This window comes from Schistocerca nitens, chromosome 1 (assembly GCF_023898315.1).
Source record: "Schistocerca nitens isolate TAMUIC-IGC-003100 chromosome 1, iqSchNite1.1, whole genome shotgun sequence".
Taxonomy (NCBI): domain Eukaryota; kingdom Metazoa; phylum Arthropoda; class Insecta; order Orthoptera; family Acrididae; genus Schistocerca; species Schistocerca nitens.
In genome coordinates this window covers 609250774-609262483 of record NC_064614.1, presented here as the reverse complement: position 1 = coordinate 609262483, position 11710 = coordinate 609250774, and the positions used below count along the sequence as shown (strand labels likewise).

The following is an 11710-nucleotide window of genomic DNA, read 5'->3' as shown; positions in this document are numbered from 1 at the left end:
AAAATTAAATTTCTTTTTATTTACGTATTTGAATATTATTTTTTGAGCAAATTATCACAATATTTTTATATTTAAATGTACTTTATACACTATCTGTAAGCACTGGATCATTATGAAAGACTTCTTTTAGATAAATGTCTATAGCATATGTATTATACAATATGTACAACAGGAAGCACAGATTTTCATGTAAATATACTCTATCTTATATTTTAGGAAATTTGGTAAAAAAAGACTTATGTGAAAAATATTTACAACTGCAGTTTAGAGACAGCGATACAGAAGTTTTGCTAAACAATATAAGAATAATTTTTAGATCGATAAATAAGATGTATCTACATTTATCAGAAAGCGTATATCTTGTACTCAGGTAACAAAGATTCACTTGTTCAAGTGAATGTTTACGAAATACTGCTAAATGGAAGTATTACTCCAATATAATATTTGTAATCGTGTGCGTATTACAAAACGCTAATAAAACTTGTTCTACGCAGAATGCGAGGTAGAAGTTCTGACGTTTCACACGTATTGTGCGGATGCTAGCAGAGCAGCGAGGGGCTAGCCACTGGTGCAGCCGCCGCGCTGGGCGGCGGCCATCTTGGCCTCGAGCGCCTCGTTGAGGCGGTTGTCCATGTCCTCCAGGTCCGCGACGTCGTCCAGCCAGGTGAGGACTGTGAGGCGGCTCTTGGCGTCCTCCGGCTGAACGTCGGCCGGCGGCCGCTGCGGTTCTGCTGAGCAGACGGCGGGCTCGCCGCAGGAGAAGACCGGGTTGTCGCTGGCCGCCATGGCCACGTGGTGGCGCGGCCGCCGCGCTCCACGGGGGCCCAGTTTCTTCAGCACCTGCAACACGAAAGCAGCACACGTTAGTCGCCACCTCGCCACGTCCATAAACAGTCTGCGTAGGACGCGCTACCGTACATATCTTCCCTCCGATCGCGTATGAGTAATCAATCATTGTATTGTATGTATGTTAACCGGGGACCTAGAAACGACGACGAGGCTCCGTCCCCGCCGCAGCCGCAGTGGTCCACAACCCCACGACGACTACCGCAGTCCACTTCACCCCTCCGCCGCCCCACACCGAACCAAGGGTTATTGTGCGGTTCCGCCCCCGGCGGACACCCCCCCCCCCCCCCCCCCCGGGAACGTCGCACACTAGACGAGTGTAACCCTGTGTTTGCGTGGTAGAGTAATGGTGGTGTACGCGTACGTGGAGAACTTGTTTGCGTAGCAATCGCCAACATAGTGGAACTGAGGCGGAATAAGGGGAACGAGCCCACATTCGCCGAGGCAGACGGAAAACCGCATAAAAACCATCTACAGACTGGCCGGTTCACCGGCCCTCGTCACAAATCCGCCGGGCGGATTGGTGCCGGGGACCCGGCGGTCCTTCCCGCCCGGAAAATCAATCACACTTTAAATGTTTCTTAAACGTATGTGGTTGAAAATACTGTGCGGGGGAACAGATTCCTCAACCAGTCACGAACTGTCCTTGGTGGTTTCTGTTATACGGACAACAGACCGTGATCTAAGGTACGTTTCAGTACGTAACGCTTCGTATTATGATGGTGGAACATCATCTCAGGGTATCAAGACTCAGACACCGCTAAATAAAATAGAAATGCCGTGTGGCTAGGGCCTCCCGTCGGGTAGACCGTTCGCCGGGTGCAATTCCTTCGAGCTGACGCCACTTCGGCGATGGGGATGAAATGATGATGATAAGGATAACACAACACCCAGTTCCTGAGAGGAGAAAATCTCCGATTCAACCGGGAATCGAACCCAGGCCAGGCCCTTAGGTATGACATTCCTTCGCTCAGACTGAGACTTCGAGGCTACTCATTTATTTATTTATTTATTTATTTTTTTTTGACTCCAATGTCAGACTTACAACCTTTGCTGAACATACATTTTGTTACACTAGCGCAGAAATAGTGTCTACAATGTCCAAATGTTGACAAATGCCCGCATCTCGTGGTCGTGCGGTAGCGTTCTCGCTTCCCACGCCCGGGTTCGATTCCCGGCGGGGTCAGGGATTTTCTCTGCCTCGTGATGGCTGGGTGTTGTGTGCTGTCCCTAGGTTAGTTAGGTTTAAGTAGTTCTAAGTTTTAGGGGACTTATGACCACAGCAGTTGAGTCCCATAGTGCTCAGAGCCGTTTTTTTGTTGACAAATAGTGGCTAACTGGAAAATTAATTAAGTAAGGAACTGAATAAAACTGAAAACGTCCAAATGAAAAGGACATGAAGACATCGCGGATAGTACAAACACAAAAGAAACATGCTCCTCTAGCAATGAAATGGAATTCGTGTCGGGGGCGACACCTGCTAACAACCCGACGTTCGATAGAGCAATAGAGCCATCTATCGACACGTTCTCCAGACTTTGGTGTAAGACTGGGTCGTCTTCTCGAAATTAACTATTCGTGTGTCCATCCAGGAGAAAATGCCAAAAATCCATTTTGTCCTTTTCCGGTTCGTTATAGACGTAGCCCACAACCATTCCTCGTACCCATGTCACTGCATTGGTTTCTTAGACCGGAAAATAAGATTCTTGAGGGGGGGGGGGGGGCTCTCAGCTACCACGGGCAGACGTACCGCTAAATAAGGCAACAGGGTCAACTCTTCTGCACCACAGGCTTCATAACACAAGTCGGCGCGAATCTGAGATCTTAGGTAGCGGTCTGTTGTCATGACTCGAGTCTTTCGTGTATAAGTTCGGATTGCTGTGCTTGTTTGAGTTTGAAATTACTATCAGAGTCTTTATGGGAGTGACTGATGTCTCCAGCATTAGGAAGCGCAACGTTAGGCTCATGCAGTAGACCAAGGCCTAGTGCCGACTTTATAGAAACCAACAAGGACGCAAATACCGGCCGTGCTAACCAGCCTTTTATGGTCTCTGGACTTGGATATTGTATCACTTAAACGCTGCTTTTCATCTTCTCAAATTCATGCTCGAATAGTTTGATAAACAGCTTTTGCAAGTATACGGAAAAATGGGCTGCTATACGAATTGCAGTCATAAATTTTCAACTATCAGAATGAGAAAATAAGGGTATGTAATTAATTTGTTTGTTTGTTTGCAAGCACATTTCTGTAGCCCTGTTGCACATTGCAATCACTGAACCACATTAACGTAGCACGCCAGGACAAAATGTCGCAGCTCATACATAAATAAAGGGGAGTACGATGCGGGAATTGGTTTTCGGCAGCAGCCGAAACTTTGCCGTATGTCAGGGCAAGCCAGATGAGTTATTTACCATTCTAGATTGGCCTGATACACTGCAACATTTCCACTGCTGCAGAAAACGAATTACCGCACCACATTGCTCTTCATCTACGAGCTGCGACATTTTGTTCTGGCGTGCTACGGTACTGTGGTTCAGTGATTACAATGTACTTGTAAAGAAACAGAAAAACAATATGCACCTGTATTTTTTCGAGGTGATAGATACAACTTTTTGACTACCCCTCGCAAAACTTTACTTGGCTGTAATTACATCCTACTTCTTCGTCATCTTCTCGCAGACTTGAAGTCCGAAGTAGTAAATACCACGAGACGACAATTACAAAATACTTTAAACATACAGTATTAACTGTAAATGTACATGTTGTTGTTGTTGTTGTTGTCTTCAGTCCTGAGACTGGTTTGATGCAGCTCTCCATGCTAATCTATCTTGTGCAAGCTCCTTCATCTCCCAGTACCTACTGCAAACTACATCCTTCTGAATCTGCTTATGGTATTCATCTCTTGGTCTCTCTCTACGATTTTTACCCTCCACGCTGCCCTCCAATGCTAAATTTGTGATCCCTTGATGCCTCAGGACATGTCCTACCAACCGATCCCTTCTTCTAGTCAAGTTGTGCCACAAACTTCACTTCTCCCCAATCCTATTCAATACCTCCTCATTAGTTACGTGATCTACCCACCTAATCTTCAACATTCTTCTGTAGCACCACATTTCGAAAGCTTCTATTCTCTTCTTGTCCAAACTATTTATTGTCCATGTTTCACTTCCATACATGGCTACAAACAAAATGGTTCAAGTGGCCCTGAGCACTATGGGACTCAACTGCTGAGGTCATAAGTCCCCTAAAACTTAGAACTACTTCAACCTAACTAACCTAAGGACATCACACACATCCATGCCCGAGGCAGGATTCGAACCTGCGACCGTAGCGGTCGCGCGGTTCCGGACTGTAGCGCCAAGAAACATACATGGCTACACTCCATACAAATACTTTCAGAAACGACTTCCTGACACTTAAATCTATACTCGGTGTTATCAAATTTCTCTTCTTCAGAAATGCTTTCCTTGCCATTGCCAGTCTACATTTTATATCCTCTCTACTTCGACCATCATCAGTTATTTTGCTCCCCAAATACCAAAATTCCTTTACTACTTTAAGTGTCTCATTTCCTAATCTAATTCCCTCAACATCACCCGACTTAATTCGACTACATTCCATTATCCTCGTTTTGCTTTTGTTGATGTTCATCTGATATCCTCCTTTCAAGACACTGTCCATTCCGTTCAACTGCTCTTCCAAGTCCTTTGCTGTCTCTGACAGAATTACAATCTCATCGGCGAACCTCAAAGTTTTTATTTCTTCTCCCTGGATTTTAATACCTACTCCAAATTTTTCTTTTGTTTTCTTTACTGCTTTCTCTATGTACAGATTGAATAACCCTGTCTCACTCCCTTCCCAACCACTGGTTCCCTTTCATGCCCCTCGACTCGAATTTGAAAGAGAGTATTCCAGTCAACATTGTCAAAACCTTTCTCTAAGTCTACAAATGCTAGAAACGTAGTTTTGCCTTTCCTTAATCTCTCTTCTAAGATAAGTCGTAAGTTCAGTATTGCCTCACGTGTTCCAACATTTCTACGGAATCCAAACTGATCTTCCCCGCGGTCGGCATCTACCAGTTTTTCCATTCGTCTGTAAAGAATTCGCGTTAGTATTTTGCAGCTGTGATTTATTAAACTGATAGTTCGGTAATTTTCACATCTGTCAACACCTGCTTTCTTTGGGATTGGAATTATTAAATTCTTCTTGAAGTCTGAGGGTATTTCGCCTGTCTCGTACATCTTGCTCACCAGATGGTAGAGTTTTGTCAGGACTGGCTCTCCCAAGGCCGTCAGTAGTTCTAATGGAATGTTGTCTACTCCCGGGGCCTTGTTTCGACTCAAGTCTTTCAGTGCTCTGTCGAACTCTTCACGCAGTATCGTATCTCCCATTTCATCTTCATCTACATCCTCTTCCATTTCCATAATATTGTCCTCAAGTACATCGCCCTTGTATAGACCCTCTATATACTCCTTCCACCTTACTGCCTTCCCTCCTTTGCTTAGAACTGGGTTTCCATCTGAGCTCTTGACATTCGTGCAAGTGGTTCTCCTTTTTCCTGTAGGCAGTATCTATCTTCCCCCTCGTGGTATACGCCTCTACATCCTTACATTTGTCCTCTAGCCATGCCTGCTTAGCCATTTTGCACTTCCTGTCGACCTCATTTTTGAGACGTTTGTATTCCTTTTTGCCTGCTTCACTTACTGCATTTTTGTATTTTCTCGTTTCATCAATTAAATTCAGTATCTCTTCTGTTACCCAAGGATTTCTAGTAGCCCTCGTCTTTTTACCTAATTGATCCTCTACTGCCTTCACTATTTCATTCCTCAAAGCTTCCCGTTCTTCTTCTACTGTATTTCTTTCCCCCATTCCTGTCAATTGTTCCCTTATGCTCTCCCTGAAACTCTGTACAACCTCTGGTTTAGTCAGTTTATCCAGGTCCCATCACCTTAAATTCCCACCTTTTTGCAACTTCTTCAGTTTTAATCTACAGTTCATAACCAATAGATTGTGGTCAGAGTCCACATCTGCCCCTGGAAATGTCCTACAATTTAAAACCTGGTTCCTAAGCCTCTGTCTTACCATTATATAATCTATCTGATACCTAGGCACTTGGTAAATATGAATAAGTGCCATATTCCACTTAGAGCTTTTAAGTCCGTCAACTGGTGATGAAACAGTCGAAACTAGCAAGACGAAGTTTGCGATGTAAATGAAAATGACTTTTCAAACATTTTTCCGTGTGCCTGATGGGTTAACAGGTCGGCATAGTATTTTCGATGTAGCTCCTCTTAACTTAAAAAGACAGACTGTCGATCTTTTTTTTATGTAGCAGCCATCATGGAAATGTAACATCAACGCATTTTTCTGTTACATTGATACAATAAACTCGTGTTGAGGCTGTTAGTCCGTTGAGATATCGCGGTAAACGTCAGTCATGAATCACTGGCTAATGTAGTCACTGCGAATACCACCTTGTTCAACAGGTTTTAAAGAGCCAACGTCGTCATTTATCGAAAGTCTGCCATGGGTATGTCTGTTAACAATGATGAATTGCCGAAGCCTTTTGACGACAGATTTTATCATTGCTTGGAGCTGTGAAGAGTGCCGAATATCAATGTGTTATGGAATACAGGTACAGTAATTTTACTGCATCGTCTGTCCTACCTACACAGCGGACAGCAACTTAGCCAGATATAATGTCAAATTCTCTTGCGATCATATGAAATCAGACATGAATTTTCTTGATTTGAATATAGAGTGCCTGTGCTACTGTGGACGGTATACAATAAAAGCGCATGATACCTTGTGTTTTTTTTATATGCTGTCTACGGACAAAAATACTATTTCTAACGTTAGCATATAAAAGACTTCCGAAGAACCATTTTGTCTGATCTTGCGATTGCAGTATAACATCAAAATACGATTACGGTGAAAGACAGGTAGAAAATCACACTTGGAAACATAACCACATATATTTATGTAAACAAATGCACTTGAGAATGAGAATAAATTGTCGAAATGCATTGTGCTAAGCACGAAAAAATGCGTAACTGATGCAGTTTTTCATTACTTAAATCACAAACGCAACTGATGTGTCACTCCACGGAGCGATTGCTGAACGTTTTAAATTCGAAACAATGTTATGTAATAGTTATGACACGAATAATAAGCAAAAAAAGCAGAATTGCGTATGTTTTTAAAAATGTGTCATTTCGCGAAGCAAACAGACATAATTTCAGCAACAAATTAACGGTTTTGACCGTCATCGGCCGTCTTTCGATCATAAGAAGGAAGCCTAGTTCATTCCCAAGCAATCTGTCACCTACTGGCATCCCGGGTTCGATTCCCGGCGGGGTCTGGGATTCTCACCTGCCTCGAGATGACTGGGTGTTTGTGTTGTCCTCATCATTTCATCATCATTAATGGGCGTGGCGAGATTGGACTGAGAAAAGGTTGAGAATTTGTACGGGCGCTGATAACCGCGCAGTTGAGCGCCCCACAATCCAAACATTATCGACCTACTGGCATTGTCCATTGACAATATAGTTTTCACTAAGTGCTCAGGAGTGAAGTACTGCTTCCTTCTTATGATGTGAACATGGCCGGAGAGCACCGAAACCCGTAATATCTTGTGTTTCAATTATGTCTAAGCAGCGATCTGCTGTGGCTTGTCACAGGTATCACTAGGTACCTGCGGTCGGACGACATATCTGGCGTAGCGGTCATAAGTTATGTAAATAAACCTTCCTCGTGAATCAGGAAGTCAATTAGTGAAAACCGTATGGCAATGCCTACAAGTTTTCCTGAGATTTGGCTTCCCATACAGAGAGAAAAACGAGGCGGGTTAGTTTTACTTATAATGTATATAGATTGTACTAAAAAAGTAAACCATTTTTAATCAATCGCAGACGTTAAGAACTATCAGCATTGCAGCGCTTCAGCAATCGTAAGTATCGAAATAATAATGAAACATTCGCCTCGATTGCACAAACTACCTGGTGGTTACCTAGATTTCAGCGTGGGTAACCACGCCTTCTTCAGAACAAATATAAAGCAGCTTGCCTAAATAGGCATAGTCAAAGGCTAAAACCAACACCTACAACGGCTAGACCCCATAAAATTTTTTTACAAATACACGGTACATATGTACCAAGTCAATAATATTACTCATCTCAAAGCTGTGTGTGCTGCCTCGCCCCAGCCAACGTACGATGGTCACAGGCTCTCCACCGAACTGAGGCGCCGCAAGGCTGCTCTCATGCGCGGCTATCGAAATCACTGCGCATGCGCGATGCCAGGAAACGCTCTTCTTATGCATGGGAGCGCGATTACAAAGTTAACATGGACTGGGACGTAACTGATTGCCAAAAATTGGCAATGGGAGCGGGGTTGGCAAATCATTTAGGTCCCGGTCCGTGTTAACTTTGTAACCCCGCTCCCATTGCCAATTTTTGGCAATCAGTTAGGTCCCAGTCCATGTCAACTTTGTAATCGCGCTCCCATGCATAAGAAGAGCGTTTCCTGGCAGTGTTTTCGATAGCCGCGCATGAGAGCAGCCTGCGGCGCCTCAGTTCGGTGGAGAGCCTGTGACCATCGTACGTTGGCTGGGGCGAGGCAGCACACACAGCGTTGAGATGAGTAATATTATTGACTTGGTACATATGTACCGTGTATTTGTAAAAAAAATTTATTGGGTCTTGCCGTTGTAGGTGTTGGTTTTAGCCTTTGACTATGCCTATTTAGGCAAGCTGCTTTATATTTGTTCCGAAGAAGGCGTGGTTACCCACGCTGAAATCTAGGTAAACACCAGGTAGTTTGTGCAATCGAGGCGGGTTTTTCATAATTATTAAATCGCAGACGTCTCCGACACATCTGAAATGTCGTTTACGAAACTGCATACGCTGCACAATAATGACAAAATAGAATGTTGTTGCCGGTACAGGGCGGACGCGTCGAGTTAATGAGGTGATAGCAGAAGCAACACCGGCGAGACTACAGCAGTGGCAGCGACGACGCCGAGCGCAGAGCGGACTCACCTTGGCGCACGTGGTCCGGGCGGCGAGGACGGCGTGTCGCAGGGCGGCTGTGGCGCTGCCTCTCGCCATGTCTGCGGGGTAATAACACCCCGCGGGCCGGCGCCGGCTTATATACAGCGGACAGGGGAGGGCGCCGCGACAGCTGGCGATGCCGCCCCCACCGCCCCCGAGGCGCCGCGCGTCGCGTGGCGCGGCCCGGCTAGGCGGCGCCGCGTGGGAACCCGGGCCGTTCCCACAGGAGGAGCGGCCGCCACGCGTCACTCGCCACCGCTGCCCCCATCGCTCGCATCCCTGTTGCGTCGCCCACGGGAGTCAGCTGCGCCAACCTGGGCCGCGTACCCACCTGCCGCGCGACACAGGAAGCTGCAAGTGGAAGCGGCGCCGACGTGCGGGTCGGCCCTCGTCCAGTCCGGAAGTCATTCTCCCCCTGCCGGCCCGCTAATGCCCGCCTCGCCTCTCCTCGCCTCGCGTCGCCTCGCGTCGCTTTTCACTCCTGCCCGCTTTCTTTGTCGGGCAGTCCGCAGCTGCAGTTCGCAATCGCTCGGTCATTCATTCAGCCATACGACTGCGAAACAACCTACCCTGTAAAACATGCGTAGTATCCAAAACTACTCTGCATGCAATAGGGTATTAAATGCTTATACGAATTTAGAATTAATTTTAATACCTTCAGCTGCTGGCAGGCGTTGATATACCGGGTGATCAAAAAGTCACAATAAATTTGAAAACTTAATAAACCACGTAATAATGTAGATAGAGAGGTAAAAATTGACACACATGCTTGGAATGACATGGGGTTTTATTAGAATAAAAAAAAAACACCTCATATTGCTAAACGCGTGAAAGATCTCTTGCCCGCGTCGTTTGGTGATGATCGTGTGCTCAGCCGCCACTTTCGTCATGCTTGTCCTCCCAGGTCCCCAGACCTCAGTCCGTGCGATTATTGGCTTTGGGGTTACCTTAAGTCGCAAGTGTATCGTGATCGACCGACATCTCTAAGGATGCTGAAAGACAACATCCGACGCCAAAGCCTCACCATAACTCCGGACATGCTTTACAGTCCTGTTCACAACGTTATTCCTCGACTACAGCTATTGTTGAGGAATGATGGTGGACATATTGAGCATTTCCTGTAAAGAACATCATCTTTGCTTTGTCTTACTTTGTTATGCTAATTATTGCTGTTCTGATCAGATGAAACGCCAACTGTCGGACATTGTTTGAACGTTTGTATTTTTTTGGTTCTAATAAAACCCCATGTCATTCCAAGCATGTGTGTCAATTTGTACCTCTCTATCTACATTATTCCAAGATTTATTGTTTTCAAATTTATACTGACTTTTTGATCAACCGGTATATCAACGGGGACAGGTGAAAATGTTGGCCCCGGCCGGGACTCGAACCCGGGATTTCCTGTTTACAGCCGGCCGGGGTGGCCGAGCGGTTCTAGGCGCTACAATCTGGAACAGCGCGACCGCTAAAGTCGCAGGTTCGAATCCTGCCTCGGGCATGGATTGGTGTGATGTCCTTAGGTTAGTTAGGTTTAAGTAGTTCTAAATTCTAGGGGACTGATGACCCCAGAAGTTAAGTCCCATAGTGCTCAGAGCCATTTGCACCATCTCCTGTTTACATAACAGACGCTCTATCCATCTGAGCCACCGAGGGCACAGAGGGTAGTGCGACTGCAGGAACTAACTCGTGCACGACTCCGGCGAGACCCACATTCTCACCTTGTATGTCCACACACTACATTCGTAGTGTCTCACCTCAACACTCTCATTACTCGTGGAAGACATTCTTACCAAGTCCCGTCAGAGTTCGAGGAATATGTGTTCATCCGCACAGAAGAAGAAGGTTGTGGCCGACATTGCCAGAATTATTAATCGAGGATTATCCCAGCACCGTTTGCTTCCTATAACACGGAGTGGCTGCAGAGATTCCACCTGACAATCCGCCAGTGAAACGATGCCATCTTACCATTCTCCACATGGTGGAGTAATTTCTCTTAACTGAGGTATTTAAAGTCCATATTCGCAACTACGCAGATTTAGTAGTTGAAGAGATGGAGTTAGGATTTGTTATGTAAGTATACGGCAACGAACACACATATAAGGCATATAATTACTCTGTACTGATGATGAACTAAGATACTCATGAACATAAACTGTGATAGAAGATTGGTTCCACATTGAAAAGAAAAAGTATGAAATCAGCTCTCTTCATTCTTCATGTCGTAAATGACACAAATCCCAAACATTCAACTGCTGGATATGGGGTCTGTTCTTTCAGATATGTCCGAAAGAACAGACACCATATCCATATTGTAAGTAGGCTGTTTAGGTTTTTTTTGGTAACGCCACCTCTGTATAAAAAAATCACTGGCTGTGCTGTGTGCAGTCTGTGGCTGCTTTTCATTGTTGTAATACTCGCCATTGTAGTGTTAGGCAGCTGGCTGTGAACAGCGCGTAGCGTTGCGCAGTTGGAGGTGAGCCGCCAGCAGTGGTGGATGTGGGGAGAGAGATGGTGGAGTTTTGAAATTTGTCATGAACTGCTATATTTATATATTATGACTATTAAGGTAAATACATTGTTTGTTCTCTATTAATATCTTTCATTTGCTAACTATCCCTATCAGTAGTTAGTGACTTCAGTAGTTTGAATCTTTTATTTAGCTGGCAGTAGTGGCGCTTGCTGTATTGCAGTAGCTTGAGTAGCGAAGATTTTTGTGAGGTAAGTGATTTGTGAAAGGTATAGTTTAATGTTAGTCAGGGCCCATTCTTTTGTAGGGATTATTGCAGTCAGATTGCGTTGCGCTAACAAAATA

General features: G+C 45.1%; 1 protein-coding gene across 1 annotated transcript; it reads right to left on the bottom strand.

Annotated features, from left to right (window-relative positions):
• Nucleotides 1-265: 265 nt before the first annotated feature.
• On the bottom strand, nt 266-8955 carry LOC126236550 (uncharacterized). The gene is made up of 2 exons (XM_049945963.1): nt 8887-8955; nt 266-840 (listed from the first exon to the last, which is right to left on the bottom strand). Exons 1-2 carry the CDS (start codon nt 8953-8955, stop codon nt 559-561), a joined length of 351 nt encoding a protein of 116 aa, XP_049801920.1. The 3' UTR covers nt 266-558.
• Nucleotides 8956-11710: the final 2755 nt, after the last annotated feature.